At 33.6% G+C, this 23089-nt stretch overlaps 1 protein-coding gene across 1 annotated transcript; it reads left to right on the top strand.

Annotated features, from left to right (window-relative positions):
- The first annotated feature begins 5447 nt into the window (after positions 1 to 5447).
- LOC110412091 (casein kinase 1-like protein HD16) lies at positions 5448 to 13140 on the top strand. The gene is made up of 16 exons (XM_021422528.2): positions 5448 to 6228; positions 6890 to 7018; positions 7114 to 7187; positions 7277 to 7346; positions 7423 to 7478; positions 8093 to 8164; positions 8334 to 8428; positions 8521 to 8587; positions 8676 to 8805; positions 8911 to 9129; positions 9216 to 9355; positions 10441 to 10615; positions 10714 to 10804; positions 11040 to 11197; positions 12425 to 12613; positions 12859 to 13140. Exons 1-16 carry the CDS (start codon positions 5788 to 5790, stop codon positions 12916 to 12918), a joined length of 2166 nt encoding a protein of 721 aa, XP_021278203.1. The 5' UTR covers positions 5448 to 5787; the 3' UTR covers positions 12919 to 13140.
- Positions 13141 to 23089: the final 9949 nt, after the last annotated feature.

The following is a 23089-nucleotide window of genomic DNA, read 5'->3' as shown; positions in this document are numbered from 1 at the left end:
GTTTATTAAGAACTTTTGTTCAACTTTACCTTACATATTACAGGAACCAAGCACTCTACACTCTGGGATGAAAAATATAAATTAATGATCGCAATCATCTATGTGGTAGAATGGTCAGTAGCTAAGATATGCAGGTCAGCCCCAAGCATCGAGGTGAGCTCCCACCATTGGAGATTTAGTTGATAGGCTTGAGACCCATCCTTTTTAAGGTCTTTATTACCAAGTCCCTTTTTATACCTTTAGTAAACGGATCTGCTAAATTTTCACATGATCTCACATAACTTATAGTGATTATACTTCACTAATTCTTTGTCTTACAATGCTATGTCTAAGTCCAATATATAGACTCTTTTCATTGTATGCTTGATTATATGCCTTTGATACAGTTGCTTCATTGTCACAATGTATCAAAATTGATACCATTGGTTTAGGCTACAATGAAATTTCATAGCGTAAATATCTCAACAATTTCGCTTCTTGGGTGGCAAATGCTATAGCTATAAATTCAGCCACCACAATGGAGTTTGCTTGACAAGATTTTTTTTTATCTACTTGACAAGATTGTTTTTTAGAACCCTGAGAAACAGCACCCCCACCAATTGTAAAAATCCAACTAGTCGAAGAAGTATAATTCGTTTTATTTAAGTTCCAACTAGCATTTGTATACCCTTCTAAAAGTGAAGGAAAACTTGAATGATAAATGTCATAATTTTTTGTACTCTTTAAGTATCTTAGAACTTTACGAACAATATACCAATGTTCTTTACTTGGATTACTTGTAAACTGAATTAACATCCCAACCATAAAAGCAATATCCAGCCTTGTACAAACCATGGTAAATATTAGGCATCCAATCACCTTTGCATATTCATTTTGTGCTATTGGCTTGTTTTTGTTAAGTATTAGCTTTAGATTAGAATCATAAGGTGTAGTCATTGGCATACAATCTAACTTACCATACTTCATTAAAATCTTTTCAATGTAATGAGATTGAGATAATGTTAGGCCATTATTGTCTCTCATTATTCTTATACCAAGAATAACATCCACCATACCCATATATTTCACGACAAAATTCTTTGACAAGAACCTTTTGATGTCCTTCACTTGTTCTAAATCAGTGCCAAAGATCAGCATGTCATTTACATATAAACAAATGATGACATCTCTACCATTATGGAATTTACTACAGACACATTTGTCAAATTGATTGATCTTGTAGCCGTTAGCTAGCACAACTTTTTTAAACTTTTGATGCCATTGTTTAAGTGCTTGTTTTAATGCATACAAGGAGTTTACAAGCTTACATACTTTCCTTTCTTGACCAAGAAAGACAAACCCTTCAAGTTATTCCATATACACCTTTTTATCTAATTCACCATTTAGAAATGCTATTTTAACATCCATCTAGTGAATTACCATCTTATGGATAAATGCAAAGGCAATAAGTACTCTAATCGTAGCTATTCTTGCTACCAGAGCATATGTATCAAAATAATCAACACCTTCCTTTTGTTTAAAGCCCTTTGCCACTAGCCTTGCTTTAAACTTATCTACGGTTCCATCAACTTTCATTTTCCTTTTAAAATCCACTTACAACTTATTGGCTTTGAACCTGGTGGAAGGTCTACCAACTTCCAAGTTTTGTTTTCCATTATCGAGTCCTTCTCATCTTGTACTGCTTCTCTCTAAAATGAAGCACCTCGAGACTTCATTGCTTCTTCATAAGTTTGAGGATCACATTTATTTTCTACATTAAAAAAGTAGGGTAAGTATTCACATGTTTTTTCCCTTGTACCTTCTACTAAGTACATGAGAAAATCGAAACCATATGTCCTTGTATTTTTAATTCTTTTACTTTCCTGAAGCTCAATAGTTTCCTCACCATTTTTTGAAAGTTTATCGCTTTTTGTTACTAGTTCTTTGGGTCTTGGAATTGAATTGAACCTTATTTTATCAAAGATAGCGTCTTTTGATTCTATAATTATACTAATAGAATATGAATCATTGGGCTTTATCACTATGAAACAATATGTTTTACTATGTTAAGCATATCCTATAAATATACATTCAATTCCTTTTTCACTTAATTTCCTTTTCTTTAGTTCCAAAACTCTTATCATGCCTCAACATCTCTAAAGTTTTAAATAATTAAGGTTTGGCTTTCTTCCTTTTCATAGCTCATAAGAAGTAGTTTTAGTCCTTTTGTTTGGGATTCTATTAGTATATGGTAAGCCATTAATAAGGCTTTACACTAAAATCTTTTTCCCAAACTGGAATTAGAAAGCAACGCATTGATCATTTCCATAAGAACTCGATTCTTACGTTCCGTTACACAATTTTGTTCTAGTGCATATGGAGCGATAATCTCATGAATAATATCAGTGGACTCAAGATACTTGGGATCATAATATTCATCTCCTTTATCACTTCGTAAACATTTGATAAACAATTCACAATGTAATTCAATTTCATTTTTATAAATTTTAAATTTCTCCATTGCTTCATCTTTAATATGCAATAAGTAAACATAGTAATATCTAGAAAAGTCATCCATAAATGTTATGAAGTATTTCTTTCCACCAATAGATGGAGTACTATGCATGTCACAAACATCATAATGTATTAATGCAAGTAATTTGGAGTCTCTTTCCACTTTAGGAAATGAGCTTCTTGTGATTTCAGGAACCATGCATGTCTTACACATATCATTATTTACATCAATGTTGGGTATTAACTCTAATTTAGCCATATCATGCATTCTTCTATAATGAACATGACTTAATCTATTATGCCATAAACTAGACAAAGTTGCTTTACTATCATGAACATTAAATGAGGCATCAATATAAGTAGAACTAGTAATATTCTTATGAATATTAAGTTTAAACATGTTTTCACAAAATATTCACTTCCTACATATTGTCCACCTTTTATAAGAATGAACTTATCTGCTTCAAATACTAATTTGAAGCCATACTTATTCAACAAACCACTTGACACAAGATTTTTTCTAACTTTCAGTACATAATAGACATTGTTTAGTACAAGTATTTTTTTAAAAGTAAATATAAGTTTCACAGTGCCTTTTCCTTTCACTTGTGTAGTGGAGGAATTTCACATGTACGACACAGTTCCATCATTAACTTTTTCCAAAGTTTTGAAGAAACTCTTATCATTGCATACATGATTAGTTGCACCAATCAATCCACCATGCTCCATTATCTTGGAGACGATTGACCTCAGAAATGATAGCCATAAATTTGTTGTTGTTCACACCTTGTGTCTTGTTTTTCAAAAGCTTACATTTTGCCTTAAAGTGTCCAAGTTTGTTACAATGAAAACATGGCCCTTTTCATTCCTTTTGATCTTATGATTTTTGTCATTCATACCCACGAAATGTTTTCTTTTGTTGTGTGAAACCGACTTGTTTGGTAGTTTATATTCTATCACATGAACTTTTAAAGTCTCAAGATTCTTTTCATTATAATCCTTTTCTTTTTCATCTTGCTTGACTTTTTCTTGTTTACAATAATCTTCTTCTATTCAAAGATAATTACCAAGATCCTTGAGAGACATTTCTCCTTTGTTATGTTTAAGAGTTTTCTTAATGTATCTCCATGAAAGGGAAAGCTTATCAATTATTGAAGATACCACAATAGCTTCATCCATTTTAAGACCATATTGCTTAAAACTATTTGGAATGTGTTCAAGTTCATACAATTGCTCCATAACAAAATGATTATCAACCATTTGTAGTTATTGAAACGACTAACTAGAAATTTTTTGCTACTTGTATCTTCAGCCATGTATCTTGCTTCCAATTTGTCCCAAAGTTGTTCTGTACTAGCTTCATTTTGGTATGTATCGAATAATGCATTTGACATTCCATTAAGAATGTGTCCCATGCATATATAATCATCATTATCCCATTTTTGCCTCAAACAAGTTTGATCCACGGATTCTTCACCACCTTCTTCATTTGGTCTTGGTGTATCTAAAACATAAACGACATTGAAAGTTGTAAAGAGGAAATGCATCTCTTTCTATCACCGAATAAAGTTTGCTCTTTCAAAGCCATCTAACTTCTCTTTAAGTGAAGCCATTTTGCATACCACAAAAATAAATTCTAAAATTATTGGTGTAAATCAGGTTTAGATGGAATCTAAGAAACCATCAAAATTAACTTCAACGCGAGCCTTTCAATAGATGCTATTTTTAAGACTTATATCACCCCCACTACTCGGTATATAAAGGGTCTTAATGTGAATAGCCTTTGAGATACAATAAAGTCAACGTCTAACTTCTTATTGTACTTTACAAGAGTAGACTGCTAAATACACTGGAGGGTTTACAAAGTTGTTTGACCTTAGAGCTAACTTTTTGCACCAAGTAGATTATAATGAATTTGGACGCTTTTGTAGTTGATAAGAACTTAAGTGTTTATGTTAATAGAGCACAACACTTTTCTTACTCTTGATTTTGCTACTCTTGTTTTGTTTTTGATTTTATGTATCAAAATGGTTGGCAACAAGCTCTTTATTTAGGCTTGTAAGTGTCTCTTCTTTAAAGACACAACTTTTTCATTAAGGCATCATTTTATCTAAAAGACATTTTTACATTTTACAAAACACAATCTTTGGATAAATGTATTGTTTGAATAATTATCTTATGAAAATATAATTATTCATTCCATAAAACATAATCTTTAAGTTATAATTTGAAACAATAACTTTTCATATTTAAACTTTTGAGTTATGACGTTTTTTCAATTTGTCTCATAACCTTTAGATGTCATTTTACCAAGATACATAACTATTGACATGAAAACCTACCAATAATCTAAGAGTTACACTATGTCACTTTATGTGATATAACTTTTAAGTTAAGATAAGTTTTTATTATGTGATATAATATTTGATTTTGAAAATATATCAAACAGAATTTAAAAAAAGTCGATTAAAGTTAGTTAATTGAATTTTCTAACCAAATTAACCTACTAAACGAATTGCTCACCCCTAAAATTCCTTTTATTTAACAAGAAAACAAATGTTTAAATTTTTTTTCTCAAATTAAAATATATTAATCATAAAAAAATATAATATCAAGATTTTTTCTAAATAAACTATTAAATAAATTTAAAAATAAAAAAATCGATTAAATCAGTTAAAACTAAATGATTAAATCGACCAAGTGCAAAATTGAATGGGGTTAAATTTTTACACGTAGGCCATTAAATCAACAATGAGAGCTCTAAGTGTGAATGGCCAATTTCTTTGGTTTTTGAAATTGGTGGATGATAAATGAAACATAGGCTGCCACGTCAAGACCTTTGCCTTAAAAAATGCTGACCTGGCGGGGAAATTAGACGCAAATGGCTGAGGTTTGGCCCCACCGCAACCCAAAACCCGAATTCCATTCGCTTCACAGCTTGGACTTTGGAGTTTTCGCAGTCGGCTTCCTTTTTCTGTCTCCCTACCTTCTTTCTTCTCTCCTTTTTGATTTCTCTCCCAATTTTTCCTCTCCCTCTTCCTCCCCTCCAAACCCTAACCCGAATCCTCCAGTCTTGTAGAAAATCCCCCCTTTGTTTGAATCCTCACAATTACTAAATAACCACCCCCAATTTAATTGATCGATTCGGTTTCTCAATTTCTTGTTTATTCAGTAAACGGGAAATTGAAATTCCCCCATTTCTTTTAACAAAATCATTCATGGCTGGCATCGTAGAAGAAAGTATACAATGATCGAATTACTGGCGTTTCGTTTCAATTGCATGGGGTTTACGCAATGCCAGAGCTTCGAAAAGGAGTCCGTAGAGGCCGCGCCGCGGTAGCGCAGCAGCAGCAACAACGAGAGCAAAAGCGAGCACCGCAGCGCAATCAAGGCCGGAAACGTGCGGCTGCGGCCGCAGCTGCTGAGGGAGGTAGGCCGAGGACGAGATTGGCTGCGAAAAGATTAAAGGAGGAGGATCATCGTCAGTTGGTAGCAGCTGCGACTGCCAGAGAGGATCATAATCATCAGTTGGTAGCAGCTGCGACTGCCAGAGAGGATCATAATCATCAGGTGATTGTGATATCGGAGAGGGATAGTGATATTGAGAAGAAGGAGTTTGTAAAAGGTGATATAGAAAAGAAAGGTGCTGTCATGGGGGACGATAGCGGTGGGTTGAGCGCTAACAAGGCTGCTGGACAGGAAGAGGAGGGAAGTACTGCTCCTTTTCCAGAGAGGGTATGCTTGTGGTTTTGCCTTGTTAATTTGTTGATGTTGTTCTTTCTTCTTCTTTTTATAATGTTTCTGCGACTGGGTTATCATTGATAGGATTGTGCTTCTCTGGTACTTACGTTTTGGCAGGTTTTTTTTTTTTTTTTGCGATGGTTCCGCGTTGTATATTTTTCATTGAAGATCTAATTAAACTTTTTTTTTTGTGTTTGCTGTCTGCTGAAAGTTTTGAGAGTTGAGAGCCAATTACTTTTCAGGTTTTTTGTCTAGTCTGACACTGCATTTGGTAGGAAGGAAGGAAAATGGAGGGGAGGGAAAAGGGAAGGAAATTCGTTTTCCCTTCTTTCATTTTGGTATGAGAGAGATGGAAAATGGGAGGAAAAGAATGAGGAGTAAAATTTTAAATTCAGTGATTGATTTTATTTGACTGAATCTTTTCCTCCTACTTGTGGAAGAACTGAGTTTTGATGGAATGGAAAGGTGCAAATCCACCCATTTTCCTTTCTTCTCCTTATTTTCCTACTGTCAAACGAGTGAAAGGTAGAGAGGGAATGTGAGAAACCATTTTCCTTGTACCCCTTTTCTTTCTTTCTCATCTTTGTTTTCTAATTTTGTGATATTATTTGTTCAGTTTGGTTATTTGGATATGTTTCCCTGTTGACTTTGTAAGGTTCAAGTTGGGGGATCACCTTTATATAAGATAGAGAGAAAGCTTGGTAAAGGTGGATTTGGTCAGGTATTTGTTGGACGACGTGTAAATGGTGGAAATGAACGCGCAACTGGTTCTGCAGCCCTGGAGGTAAATCATTTTAACTACCATAGGCCATAGAAAGTTTATACCATTCCAGGTTTTGGTTTTAATTTAAGTTTTGTTATTACTTGGCATTCTTTTAGGTAGCTCTGAAATTTGAGCATAGGAACAGCAAAGGTTGTAATTACGGTCCTCCATATGAATGGCAAGTTTACAAGTAGGTGGCTCTATTTCCTTGTTAGTTTGTTTGGAACATTTCTAAATTATGACTATCTACCACTAAGTGTTTGAGTTCTTGGTGAACAGTGCTCTTGGTGGTAGCCATGGAGTTCCCAAAGTACACTACAAAGGAAAGCAAGGAGACTATTATGTGATGGTATGATTTGCATCTTTTCTTCTATTCATTTATCTATCCTAGATCCATGGCTTACCTTCTACTTATGTATTTTCAGGTTATGGACATGTTAGGGCCCAGCTTATGGGATGTTTGGAATTCTTCAGGGCAAGCGTGAGTGACCAGTCTTCTTGCATTCGCTATTTCTATGGTTTACTTATTCAGAAATGAGAGATAACATAAGCTGAAGCACTTTATTAAGTCCAAAACCACTTCGTCCTTACATGATAGAATACTGATTTTTTATATTCTCCACCTTACACAACTCGAAGAAACAAAATACTCCCTTACTATTTACCACTTTATTTTTGCACTGGAAACACTTTCAGGGTATATGTTCAACCTTGGGCTTTTTAAGTTAGTTATTGATCAGGGAGCTACGTTAAATCTCTACTCTAGGGTTGTTTCGTGGATCAGTTTTAAGAAAAATGATCTGGCAAGCCTTCTTTTTTACCTGTTCATTCAATAAAAAATTATAAAAATAATGAAAAACAAAGAACCAATTGAATAAGGTATAAATTTATAATTGAACATTTAAGCCTCTGAATTTCTTGGATTTTTTCTGTTGGGGGTGTGTCTGATTGAAGATCTGCTTGTTCTCTATGAAATTGTCTTCTTAACCCTTCTGGGCAAAAGAAAGTGTATGAAAGTTATTTCAATGTATTACTTTGTATGGGATCTTTGGCATCTACTTAGATATTAATATTTGTTCTCAATTTCACATGCAGGATGTCTGCAGAAATGGTAGCTTGTATAGCGGTAGAGTCACTGTCAATCCTAGAGAAAATGCACTCCAAAGGGTTTGTGATTGCATTATTTTGAGTTATAGTATGAATGCCAGTTTTCATAAATGTTCTGTAAATTTATGATCTGAGTATCTTTCTTAAATGTTAAATCTATCTCTTTTTGAACTCTTTGCTTTTGCTTCTACTAACTTTTGCTTTGAATGTTGACCCTGTCTGATGCCAGGTATGTGCATGGGGATGTTAAGCCTGAGAACTTTTTACTTGGTCAGCCATCTACACCACAAGAGAAAAAGTTGTTTCTTGTTGACCTTGGATTAGGCAAGTAAATTTCATTTTATCCCTATGGTATCTCTTTTTATGCTTTCCTTTTAGATTCTTTTCTTATGTTTTGTCTACACTACGCGTTGCAGCAACAAAGTGGAAAGATAGCAGCAGTGGGCTTCATGTTGATTATGATCAACGTCCTGATATGTTTAGGTGAGCTAATGTTTGTCTAGTTGGAGACTTGTTTATGATCAACTCTTTTGCTGATATTCTTTTGTTCTGTAATTTTCATTTTCACCAGAGGAACTGTTAGATATGCAAGTGTTCATGCTCATTTGGGAAGAACTGCCAGTAGAAGAGATGATCTTGAGTCTCTTGCATATACTCTCATATTCCTACATCGAGGTCGATTACCATGGCAGGGCTATCAGGTATGGCTGATATAATCATCATAGTGGAGTTGCTTATCAGAGACATATGATAGCATTCATCTTCTACTTTGTTTTCTTGTTCTTCTTTTACTTTCCAAATGCCAGGGTGACAACAAATCCTTCTTAGTCTGCAAAAAGAAAATGGCAACATCACCTGAAATGCTTTGCTGCTTCTGCCCTCCACCTCTAAGACAGTTTCTTGAGATTGTGGTGAACATGAAATTTGATGAGGAGCCCAACTACTCCAAACTAATATCTTTATTTGAGGGTTTGATGGGACCAAATCCAGCTATAAGACCAATAAACACTGATGGTGCTCAAAAGGTATTTTTGTGTATACTTAGCTATATTTAAGATTCTCTGAAAGAAAATCCGCTAACAGATTAATAATAATCATGAAAATTTGGTAGATTATTTATCAAGTAGGCCAAAAGCGAGGTAGGTTAAACATAGATGAAGAAGATGGTCAACCCAAGAAGAAGGTTCGTCTTGGAGTTCCTGCTACGCAGTGGATTTCAGTCTACAATGCAAGACTTCCAATGAAGCAGAGGTATTTTGGAGTAGTTTTCATTCTTATAGCTTATTTTCATTGCATATTTATATCATTTTAATTAAAGACAGTAGAAATAGAACTATTTTTTTTCCCATTTTCCCTTATGCTACTTATGATCCTGAATAGCTGTTGCATTGTCTTCTACTTATTTAGTTGGACAGCTATAAAGAAAATGATGTTGGTCTATAAAATAGCTTTGGAAGGTGAATGCACCTGTCTCAAGAGGGCTGTGACAATCAGAATTAATGATTTTTAAGAAATGCAACTGTATTTATACTGAAGCCCATTGATGGATATAATTTTTTATTACAAATCAAAGAGATTCTTTTTGGTCTTTATTTGAAGCTTAAACTGTCAGTAATTAGTGGGTCTTATGAACGTTCCATTAAAGCTTTTTGAAAAAGGACAAAAGAGGACAAGTATAAAGCTCTAAAAGAAATGAAAGCTGATATGTACTGTAATATTGTTAAAGATGCTGAGACATTTCTTTTCAAAATGACTTTAGTAATACCATTTGATTTTGATTCTTGATTTGCCTTATCTTGTGAACTGCACTTCAATATAGCCCCTAGTTATTTTAGACTGTGGTTGTTAGTGTTGTTACATGCTTTTTGCTTCCAAAAACAAAAGAAGCAAAAAATGAAAAATGTTTGGATACGGAAAAGTTAATTATTTTTGTAATGATCAAAAATTTAAGTTTTGTGATTTGCACAATTCATGATTTTACTTTTAAATGGAGCACTGACTTTTTAAGTATGTGTTAGTTTTTAACTATTAGCTCATTTATGATCAAATATGATTTTGTTATTTAATAGAATCTTAAGTAATATATTGGGATTAGTTTGGACTTTCCATTTATGCTACAGATTTATCCTGTGATACAATTTTTTTCCGAGTGATGAAAAGATATGTCCTTTGATGAAAAACCTCCTTGGTCCATTTCCTGCCCCCTTTTTTTTTTTTTTCAGTTTGGCTGGAGTATGATCAGCATGTAGACCATAATAAGGAGAAAAAAATTGTTTATAAATGCTAGCTTTCTTTATGTGATGTTTCATTTTAACTGTATCATTATCATGCATTAGGTACCATTACAATGTGGCTGATGCAAGGTTGGCTCAACATGTGGAGAAAGGAATGGCAGATGGTCTGCTAATAAGTTGTGTGGCATCTTGTACCAATCTTTGGGCATTAATTATGGATGCTGGGACCGGTTTCACACACCAAGTTTATGAACTTTCACCTTCCTTCTTACACAAGGTGACCTTCTATTGTATATTGTTGTAACTGCTATTTTCTTTTCCTATTTTAACTAAAGTTTTTATATTAAGAAATGATTTATTCGTCATAATATACAGGAGTGGATCATGGATCAGTGGGAGAAGAACTATTACATTAGCTCTATTGCTGGTTCTAGCAGTGGAAGCTCCCTTGTTGTTATGTCCAAAGGTCAGTTTCATATTCTGATTTGTCTAAATTGCATACAAGACCTGTTTTCTTAGCTATATGTTCTACAACTTATATTTTATATGCAACCTGAATGGCACATTTCACTTAGCATGCAGATTCAAACATGTAGCTTTTACGTAAATGCTTCTAATGGATTGATAAGATTGGATTAGCAACTGCCTTTTTCCATTTGCTTTTATGGCCCAAGATTTCTGAATTATGATTATCTTTTTAGGCACCCAATACACTCAACAATCTTACAAAGTAAGTGACTCTTTCCCCTTCAAGTGGATAAACAAAAAGTGGAGAGAGGGTTTCTATGTTACCTCAATGGCAACTGCTGGAAGCCGATGGGGTGTTGTTATGTCTCGCAATGCAGGCTTCAGTGATCAGGTTTGATCTTAGTTGCAATACAATTATTTCTATTGTCTTTTATTCGAGTGGATTCTTTATGCCAATTTTTTATGACTATTGATCAATGGTTCTTTTTGTTTGTTTGAATTCTAATTGAATTGGCAGTCAGTCAATAATAGTGTCTTCCATTTTGCTTCAGGAGTGATCATTGTCTTTATTTTCCACTTTTCCCTTTGGTTTTTATCATTCTTGTGCTTGGTGTCTTCTTGAATTTGAAAATTTCCTGTTTATTTTCTCTTTTCTTTTGAGCATTTGCTTTTCTCACAATTACTGCAGTGTCCCAATAAAGGTTTTAGTAAATACTTGCTTGCGTGTTTCAAGAAAATGAGGTTGAGGTGATAAACCTTTATGTACTGCCAAATCTGAACTTCTAGTTCAATTTTGTTTGCATGTGGGACATGGCTTTTTCAGTGAAAATGCAATTTTAATTGATCTGAAAGCAACATGGTTTATAGCTCTGTTGTTGCCCCAAAAGTAGCTACTTTTCTCTGTTTAAAACCAGCTTTATTCTGATTGGACTAGGCAAATTGTATCAATCCATTGCATAAGATGGATTTACATGATACTAGGTCTTACTCTGTGCTCTGCATGTGAATCATATATTAAACAGTGATTAATTATTTAACATGTGCCTTCATAATTATTGCAACCATATGAGCATTATAACTTTAGAAGATGGTAGTTATATTTTGATTGAAACCAATGTTTTACAGCCATATGAGCATTATAACTTTAGAAGATGGTATTTATATTGTGATTAAAACCAATGTTTTACAGCCATATGAGCATTATAACTTTAGAAGATGGTATTTATATTTTGATTAAAACCAATGTTTATATTTATCTAAATATTATTTGACACCTAAAATTATGAAATATGTAATAGGTCAGAAAATAATGCAAATCTTTTATTGCAAAATTTTAAATTGGTTTATGACATTTTTAATATAAAAAAGAAGTGGTATGTAAAATTAAATATTGTAATAGAGGATTGTGATAATTAAAAGAAAATTTTAGGTGCAAAATGAAAAGGTAAAAACTGAAAAGAGGTATTTCTTTTACCACCCATTTGTCTTATAAATTTGCTAGTAATCTAACAAAAACATAATACGGTGGTGGCCCTGAATGTGCTTATAGTTTGAATTCACTCCATCCTTTCTCACATGCATGTACTATCTTATTAAATATTGTTGATGGGTCCAATAGGTTGTGGAACTTGATTTTCTCTATCCAAGTGAGGGTATCCATAGACGTTGGGATAACGGTTATAGAATTACATCAACAGCTGCAACTTCTGATCAAGCTGCTCTAATCTTAAGCATCCCTAAGCGCAAACCTGGAGATGAAACTCAAGAAACTTTACGTACATCTCAATTTCCCAGCACACATGTTAAGGTAATGGTTCTGTTGCTTGTGTAATGCTCTATGTTTTTAAAAGTTATGGTTGCAGGACCATATAAGTAGTTTTAGTTGGTCTTGCAAGAGTATGCACGTTTTTTTATTCTTTTTCCTCTTTTTGGCATTTCCATTATGTTATCCTTGCGATGGTTAATGAGTTGCAATCTATATGAACATATTAGTTTTTATTGTAGTTTCAATCGATGTTGTGATTTATATGTTTATATTGTTTTCATGTGTAGGAAAAATGGGCGAAAAATCTCTATCTGGCCTGTCTGTGCTATGGAAGGACTGTATCCTGAGTCAGTGACTGGTGGCAATTTTTGTGGGGAGGAAAAAATGGAGTTTGTTTTCCATGGCTAGTTTAATTTTTAACGTCTGTGTTTGTATTTTAAATTTTGGATCTCATGTTAAATGTAAAGGATGGATAGGAATTTAAGTCAAGTGCAAGGGAATTGTGTACTTTATAATGATGTATCATATTCATGTATAATTCTTAAATGAAGTATGTGTTGGGTTGATAAGGTTGTTCGTTCTTGTAGCCTTGTTGGCTCGAGATTGAAGTAATCTCCTAGGGGCTTCAGTTGCTGCCTATGCCATGAAGAGTTCCAGCCTCGAGCAAACCCATACTCAAATCATTTGGGACGGATCACACTTTCATTTTGCCTCTCAACTCAGACGATTAACAAAACCACTGGGCTCCCACATCAAAGCATCATTCAATTGTTTTGTAGGTTATGAATCTTATATGGTTATTTAACAAATTTAGAATAATGATTTCACATTACAAAAAAGGTAAGGTCAATATCATATATTAATTTAATAATTTTAAATATAAATGGAACAAAGATTAAATTTTAGAAAATTTATAAATGTTTACATAAATATAAGCATTAAAAGGAATGCTCATCTTTTATGACTCACCTATGTTTAACAATTGATATGATAATTTTGGAAATAACAATTTAGGAGACGTGATTTTTTAAATTGATTTTAAGTTTGTTTAAAGAATAACAATTTGGTCTGAAACCTTGTAATGCTTGTTTAATAAATGGTTTAGTCATGCGTTATCTTATTTTAACAATAATTTTTAATTTTATTTTTATATTCTTTTAATCATTAATCATTTTTTTCATTTTTATTTTTATTCATGACCTAAAGTCCATTATTTGGTTTATTTATATGATATGCAATCATGGAATGAATGGTATAAATCTTGGTTTAATAAATGGCAAATGAAAACTTTTAATTGAAATATTTTTTGAATCTACCAATTGTACTAGTGGAACACGGGATACTCTCTCATTTAGAGAATTACTTAGGAAAACTCACTTTCAGAAGCTTATCAAGCAAATCTCATCATCGAGATTATTATTTGCGGATAAAAACATTTTCATGTACTACAAACCTTAGTATAAGTAAAGGTCTTTTATTAAAAACATCCTCTAAGTCACAAAAGGAAAAAAAAAATGAGAGCAAGCTAGAGAGAATGTGAAAGACCTAGGTTTGTTGACAGGTTGGGTGATCGCAAAGGGAAGGGGGTGGGTAGGGCTATGAAGGAGATGAGAAAGGATACTAGAGGTTAGGTAATAAAGGTCAATAAGGATTTGGAACACTACAGAAGGACGTCTTTACAGCCTTTGTTGACAACATTTATGGAAAGGCAATGCGGAGGGAATTGAAGGTGTTCTTCAATCAATTCGAGGTGGTTGTCAACCTTTTCATACCTATGGGGTAGCGAAATAAAATATTACAATATGCTTTTGTAAGGTGCCAATATTAAGTCAAACTTACAAATGCAATCCAATATGGGCAGAATATGAGGTTGAGGGGTAGGTTTCTTCGCATTAAAGAAGTCAATAAGCCAAGGGAGACTGGTAACAGTCAAGATAAAGAAACCAAGGGAGACATGGTCATGGAATCAAAAGGCAGAGTGATGAGATCTTTCAAAAAAATGGTGGCTAATGGTGAATATAGACATTTGAAGGAAGGAACAATGAAATTAGAAAGGGAAGGTAGGAGGGTTAATGCAAGGCTGTCAACAAGAAAACTTGAAGAGGTATGGGTGCCAATTAAAGAAAAGGAAGTAGGGTGGTTGCAACGTAATGCCACGAGATACCTACGTAAGCCCATATGTTGTAATAAGTTAGAAAGCTTTTTGTCTAGAAAAGGAGTTACAACGATTGAGAGGTTGGCAAAAAGGGTTTAATGTTATCATCACCTTTGGTGATAAAAGGTGTTATAAAGACCTTACTTGAACTATACATGAAAATTTTCAAGCCGTCTTTTGAATACTTAAATCCTTATAATATGGAGAGAGACAACCGAAAGTATAGGATCTTGGTAAAAGTTGAAGAGATCCTAGCTCAACTATGGCACATTAAAATCTTCAAAGAACTAGGAGATGGTTAGGGATAGTTTATTAAGGTTGATTAGGCAACTAAGACGAGGAGTCATCTCGACTATGCAATGATAAAGGCTGAAGTCTTTAGTCGAAGAAAAGTGCCAATGTGCCCTTATTTCCAGGTTAATGGGGTTATATTCACATTGAGAGCTTCTATAGTAGGCATGGATACGATTAAGCCAAACTACCAAATGTTAGTGACGGGGTCTCAGACAGTGACCAAATCATGTGGGAAGAAAAACAATGGAGTGAATAGGAACGATGGAAAAAATGATGAGAACACCATTGATGAGGGGACGTGGCCGTTTTCAAGGAAACTAAGGTTGAGATTAGTCTTGAGGAAAGAAAAATAAAAAAGGCATTGGCAAAAAGGAGTGGGCCAACCAAAAAGAAGTCAATTTTCATTATTCCTAAAAAAAAGGATAGGCTTAAGGAACAAGTTCAAAGTGGAAAAGGTGAACAGTGGAAGAAAATACAAAAAATTCAAGTAAATATTGAAAAGAAGGGAAAAAGGATAGGCCTCTATGGTCCAAAACAAAGTGGTCTTAAGACAGAAAAATGGGTCTCTTAAAGGTCAAAGAGAAGAGGTTAAAAAGCTAAATAGACACAAAGGTAAAAAAAAAAAAAAGAAGTAAAGTTAGGCTATGAAAGTGGTGGGAATGGGTTAACTCAAAAGGACTTTTCAGATGAAAGTAATAAGCTCCATTCTAAAGGGTACCTTAATCCTAAAGGTAAAAAAAAGTGGGGTAATATAGGTTGGCAAAGGTGGGTTTTTCTTTGAAGACTCAGGTGAGTGTAGCAAAGAGGTTGTTAAAAAAGAAAAACAGTATGAAAGAGGACATAAACAAAGTAACAATGTAAGGGAGACAACTTTATTTAAGGGAAGAAAGACCAAGGTATGTGAGGTCTTTAGAAATGAGTTAAATGGCATTGTGGGGAGATCTTGGTACTTAATGGAGGAAAAGAACGATAGAGAAGAGATGATATTTGAAGAAAGGAAAAAATCACTAAAAAAGAGATTTAAGGACCTTGGGTTGTCGATATCTAGTGATGTTCTCCTTAGAGAGTTGGTGACAAATAAAAAAAGGAGAAAGAAGAGCAACACCAAAGTGAAGGTTAAAAAGGCAACAATGGAAAGAGAGAATAGAAAAGTTAAAGACAATAATTGTCATTAGAGCTTCGAAGGGTAAGTAGCCCATGAGAGGAAAAGGTTATTGAGAGGAGAATAGGGATGATGAGTACCAATAGAGGATGAAATTTAAGAGTTATAGGGAACAGGTGAGGAAATTGAACTACAAACAGGTGAATCAACTGAACATAAAAGAGAAGGAGTGAAGAGGGAGTAACACGGGAGATGAGGAAGGTGAAAATAAGGAAAGGATTAAAAAATTATGATTTCAAGAATAAGAAAAAAAAGGTTTTATGGCAATAATAAACGAAGGAAATTAGATTGTGAAAATAAAACAGTGTTTGAAAATAAGGCCATAAGGAGTGAAGCTATAGCAACATTGATAATGAGCAAAAATCTTAGGGTTGAATACATGGACGATGTGGAAGAAATGCTGTGGGTTTCTACTAGAATTAATGTAGGGGAAAGGCAACGTTGAGGAAGCCAAGTAAGGTCAAGTATAATCTTATGATTGTGAGTTTAAGTTGTTATGATTATTTTTTCCTGGAACATTAGAGGTATTGGTAAAGGGAAAAGAAAATAGCATTAAGGAGATTAATAAGGAAAACCAAACCTAACATTGTGTTTATCCAAGAGACTAAATTGCTAAATCTATATAAAGGGTTGTTTGAACACCTATGGCCAAAGGATAAGGTGTGCAGCAAGGCTATGAAATCTAAGGGCAAATTCGAAAGGTTGTTGACAATATGGCAAGAGATTTATTTTAGATTGGATAACATTGTTTTGCAAAAAAGTTTTATTATTATGATGGGGTAGTTCAAAGCCTTACGTATTAAGTGTGGTTTCAGTAATATTTACATACCAAATGCTGAAAGTGAAAGAGATGGGGTATGGGAAGAAATTAAACAAATTATGGCTAGGCCACGGTGACATGGAAGGTAGGTGAGGACTTTAATGTTCTAAGAAAGAAGGAGGAAATGATAGGAAGGGAAAGATAAAGAGGATATTTGGGACATTTGATAAGTTTATTAATGAAGTGAAACTCGTAGATCTACCTATGATAGATAGAAAGTTTACATGGTGCAATAATTGAGAGAAGCCAGCCTACAGTAGACCTGACCGATTCTTGGTAGATGTTGAGATTTTACAAAGAGAAAATGAGCTGATCTAGAGGTGTTTTACCACCTTCATTATCTAACCATTACCTAATAATGTTAGGGTCGAGAGTGGTTGATTGAGAAACAAAGCCATTCGGGTTTCTTAATTATTGGATGGAGGAAGGAAGCTTCAATCAAGTGGTGAAGGATTGTTGGGAACGCGAGGAAGAAGGAAATTGATGAAGCTAAAAAGGTTAAAAACCAAATTAAAGGAATGGTAAAAAGAGATTTTTGGAAAAAAAAAAACAGAAAGAAAAAATCCAATCTAGAAGCTGAACTTCTTATGATAAATGAGAAAATTCAAATGATAAATGAGAAAATTCAAGAAGGTAAGGAAGAAAGTGATATCCAGAATAAAGCTATTAAAATAAGAATGAAATGGTGGGAGACATATGGGTTGAAGAGAAATAATGGCAACGAAATGCTAAGGTCAAATGGGCAATCAAGGGAAATTGAAATACGTAGCTTTTTCATGTTACGGCGTATACAAAAAGAAAAAACAATTTAATCTAGTAGTTGAAAATTACATAAAGGACTCTTAATGATCTTGAATTGATAAAATAGTGGATTGCTAATTATTATCCTGACTTTTATAAAAGGGAAAGGGTGTTAGCCCTTAGGAGATTAAACTGTCCATTCAAAAGACTGAGTGAGGAGGCAACAACTTTCCTTGAAAAAGAGGTTACGAAAGCTAAAGTATGGGAAACAATATACTCTTGTGATGGTAACAAAGGCCCGGGGCCAGATGGTTATAATCTTGGTTTTTTTAAAGATCAATTGATGGTGGCTAAGTAGGATGTTATGGTGAGTATAAGGGTTTTCTTTACTCGGGTACACTAGAGAAAGGGACTAACAATTTTTTTATCATATTATCTTAAAAGTTGTTAATCCAAATATGATAACTAAGTATAGGATTAGTTTGGTGAGAAGCACGTACAAAATTATGGCCAAGCTTCTAGCAAACAAGTTAAGATTGGTGATTAGTGAAGTTATCGAAGATAAATAGTTGCTTTCATTAAGGAAAGACAACTGATGGATTGTGTTTTAATTACAATCAAAGTGATCAATCTCTTGAAAAAAGAAAGGGAATAAGGGTTCTTCCTCAAGGTTGACTACGAAAAAGCCTACGATAGTGTTAACTAAAATTTTCTTCAATTTATCATGAGGAGTATGGGATTTGATGAAAGATGGAGAAGGTGGATTATAGTTGTATTTCTAATGCCAAGGTGTCTATTCTTGTGAATAAAGTTGCTACCGAACATTTTAGGATGGGTAAAGGACTTCGTCAAGGGTGCCATCTCTTACCATTTCTTTTTAACATCATTGCCAAAACGTTCAGCCAACTTATGGTTAAAGGTGAGGCTATAAGGTTGTTTTGGAACATTCCTATTCGAAATAGAGGGTTAAGGATCTCTCATCCAATTTGTGAATGACACCATGATTTTTGTAGATCAGAAGCAAGTAGTCAAAAGAATTCTATGATGCTTCCAAGCTATTTCGGTGTTGAGAATTAAATTTCATAATAACTGCCTGATGGGGTAAGGGTAAGTGATCGGAAGTTGAGGGAAGGAGTGGAAAGCATTAATTGCAGAATGGATAATTTTCCCATGGTATACCTTGGGTTGTCGTTGGGAAGAAACACTAATTTAGTTCAAATGTAGAGACCAGAGGTGGAAAAGGTTAAAACTAATCTAGTGGGGTGGAAGATAAAGGTCTTATCTATTGCAGGGAGAGCCACACTCTTATGGTTTATTCTTACGAGGCTTCTTATGTTTTATATGTTTATTTTTTAAATGCTAAAGGGAGTTATTAAGGAGCTTGAGAAAATAGATAGGAGATTTCTTAGGGGTGGGAATGAGGAGAAACACAAAATCCATTACTTGGAGTGAGACAAAGTATGTGATTATAAAGATAATGATGGTTTGGGGATTGTCAATCTTGAAATAAAAAATTATGCTTAACTTAAAGAGTGGGTATGGAAGTACAATAATGAAAGGGATAGTTTATAGAGAGAGGTGTTAGTGGAGAAGATAGGTGAGAACCCATCTAGTCTATTACTGACGATCAACATAAATAGGAGGCACTCTAATGTGTGGAAAAATATTTTAAAACCCTTATCCTTTTCTAATGATTTTTTCTTCCAAGTTAGTTCCAATATGCACATGCGATGAGTGATGGTAGTAGAATTATGTTTTGGGCTGATAGATGGATGGATGGCAGAGTCATGAAGGAGGTTTTCAATAAAATCTATGCTCTTGCAAGGAACAAGCAAGGGCTCATTAAAGAGTATGGCAGTTGGGCTGTTGAATATTGGATTTGGGATGTGAAATTGTGCCGTCAACCATTTGGCTAGGAAAAATGTCAATGGTAGATTTTTCAAGCATCAATAGGTGAATACCACTTATGCAAAGGCATGAAAGATGAACTGATTTGAAAAAGAACAATGTCTGGACAGTAGAGAGTGAAATCTTTTTGTAAACAGTGGTATTAGAATGAGAGCAACAATGGTAACGTTTAGAGGGTAGCTTGGTCAAACCTTGCTCCTTATAGGGTCGAGGTCTTTTGCTAGTAAATTCTTTTTGAAAAAGTTGCAATTAAATATGAGTTAACCCGTAGAGGTTTGATAAACACAAATTTTGCTTTATGCCCATTATGCCAAATTGAACATAAATATAGAGTTGTTGCTTGGGTTTTGTTCATGCTGATTCTAGGTTTGGGATGTTTCTTACAGCTAGGAGCTGTTTCTTGTGCATAAAAAGTAGGATGACATTTTTGGAAAGGATTTTGAAATGTTATTCTTGAATTAAAGAATAACAGGGCAAAATCTTCTTGTTCTTTTCCAGAGGTGAAAACTTTTCCCTCTATCATGAATATATTATGAACTTTCCAAAAACGAAAAACATCCTCCAAGCCTTCCCATCATATTAGTGGAACCCAAAGGTGATCCTTCACTTAGGGAATTTTCCAAAGGAACTCACCTTTAATTGTCTTTTATGCCATATATTTAACATTGCTATTATTATTAATTTTTATTTTCTTAATATCCTTTTATATTTATTTTAAAAAGCATTATTTGAATTAAAATATTGAGACTTCAGATTAAAACCATCCCATCATATTGGTAGAGTTTAAATCAAATCCCTCACTTAAGAAAATTAACTCGGGATTATGACTTCTTGCGTCCCGAGTAAAAATTCCATCTTCTATATAATCCAAACAATATGTTTTATACTATTATGAATTTTTTAAAAAAAGCATAAATATTCTTTTTTTTAAAGCTTGAATTTTTTATATTTCTAATCTAAGCTAACAACATTCCATTTTTTTAACTAGTTTAAAATATTATTTGGATTAAGAAATATTGAGACTTAAAATTAAAAACTCTCACATCATACTAGTGGAGTTTTGATCAAATCTCTCATTTAAGAAAATTAACTCAAGATTGCAACTTCTTACATCCTGGATAAATATTCCATCTTCGATCAAATCAAATATTATATTATTATTTTACTCTCTAGCTTATAACCAAAACTACAAATGAAAAATAGGCTAAAATACCCTGACCTCTTTAAGTTTTTACCATAATTCTATATGGGTCCATTAGTATTCAAAATGGACAATCCATCCTAAAAGAATATCTTTCACTGGACACATAAATTCAACCGTTAATGTTTCCGTTAGTTTGATGACGTGGCAATATTTCTTAGACAAATTTACCATTAAGTAATTCTTAAAATTACCATAATATATAAACTATAATTTTCATTTTTAAAACTTTTTTCTCTTATATTCAAAAAAAAAAATTCCTCTCCACTCTACCTCTGGCCTTATCACAACCAAATCCAACTATGGGGTGACTGGTTGGTGTAAGGGAGCGTGGTTTGTCAGCTTGAAAAAAAAATAGTGAAAAAGAGTGGAGAAAGAAAAAGGATATTTTAGATAGTTCATGTTTGCCCATTTACAAGTTTAAAGCGGATTGTCCATTTCTAATAATAATGAACTCGTATGAAAATATGATTAAAATTTAAGAGCTCAGGGTATTTTACCCTAAGAAATATGAAAGCCTAATATAAAACTAAATTAACAAGGTAAATGGCCTACCAAAATATAATAAACATCATAGCCCAACACAATAATATGACCCAAACAACAAAGTCCAAGAAAATCCACACCAAGCTTAGACTGCCACAAGTCCAAAATCGAATTAACCCAATGGTAATCACATGAGCTTGACACGACCCATTTCAGTAGCTTTCCCCAAGATAAACGAATTGTTTGGTGCTTAAAGAGGCTTCTCTTTTTCTACCAAAATGGAACCATTTGGCATTTTCATAACCACTAGCTTCCATTTTCTTTATTTTCTCTTAAATGGCAACGTTTTGTGTGTTCTCCTCCAACCATCTTAACTATAAAAAGCCCTTTTTTTCTTTCAATCCTTATTTTTCTTTCCCATTTTCTCTCTTTACCCACAGGGCCTTGCTCATTCTTTTTAAAAATTTACTCTCTCAAACCTAGCAAACCCTAACTGCCTCAAAACCTCTAAGCATTTTTTATACCATCATCATAGCCTTAAAATCGCTCAAACCCTCACTCTTATTTCCTCTCTAGCCTCAAGTCCTCAAAAAACCAAAATCCCTTAAAGCATGATAAAGCCTTTTCAGCTTTGGATTGGTTTTTTCCTTTGTTCTATTTTTTCTTGGTTTTATTTGTAATAGGTTTTCTATTGATTTTGTGGTATTTGGTTGGTTGTTAGTTCTAGGAACATGTTTAGGGTTTTTTATTTCTAGGGATTTTAGGGTTTCTTTTGAAAATGCTCTATGTTTTTTACTATTGCAAGCTCCTTTAGGCTTTTTTTCTTTGAAAATGCTATTCTCTAGGGTCTTTCTTTCAAAACCTCCCTCTCTTTTTTTTTTTAACAATCGTGACTTCCTCCTACTAAAGAAGAGGAAGACAACTTTTATAGTTGTCCTCACAAGCGCTGAAAGGTAGCCATCTGTGCCCCTCCTAGTTGCTTGTTCCAGTCTTGCCAAGCATGGGAATTTTGTGCCTTGCAAGGTGCATTAGCACCCTTTTGGGTTTCATGCTAGGCATGGCTTTGTTGCCAAGCCCAATTGGTCATTTTTTTGTTTTTACTTGATATTTTGTTTTTTGTTTTTTGTTTTTTAATAATACGTGATATTATTAAAAAATAATAAAAATAAAAATAAAAAAAGACTCAACAAAAAATAGGTGTCTACAATTGCTTTTCTTTATGCATTCTTGAGAATCAAGCATAATGCAAAGATGTAAACATTGCTCTTGACCTAGTCAAAAAAAAAAACTCCTCTTTTGAATGTTCTGCAATTTGAAAAATAAATAACTCCTCTTTTAAAGGCTCCACAACTTTAAATAAATTTGAAAAATAATTAACTCTTATTTTGAAGGCTTTACAACTTTTGAAAAATAAATAATTTGACTTAGCTCATTTCTAACTTAGCTGGGCTTAGATCATCCTGGTGCTAGCTAGCTTAGGCTTGAAATCTCTCAGACCAACTTAACTGGCTTAATTCTATTGGGATAAGCCCTACAGCCAATTGAGATTGGTTATAGCTTGATTCCAATCATGCAACAATATCATTAATGTTGAATGATTAAAGGTTTTCCTTTTTCAATAAGACATCAATTATAATGAGTTATAAGTTTAATTGAATGAAGTCCATGAGATTAATATGCCTTGCAAATGAACTGTAATAAGTTGCAATTATGAGATCCTTATGTATCAAAGCATAATCTCAAAATGTTCC

This window comes from Theobroma umbraticum, unplaced genomic scaffold, assembly GCF_002168275.2.
Source record: "Theobroma umbraticum cultivar Fairchild unplaced genomic scaffold, ASM216827v3 scaffold_95.0, whole genome shotgun sequence".
In the NCBI taxonomy this organism is placed as follows: Eukaryota; Viridiplantae; Streptophyta; class Magnoliopsida; order Malvales; family Malvaceae; genus Theobroma; species Theobroma umbraticum.
Note: the sequence above shows the minus strand (reverse complement) of the source record. Positions and strands in the feature narration are given on the sequence as shown.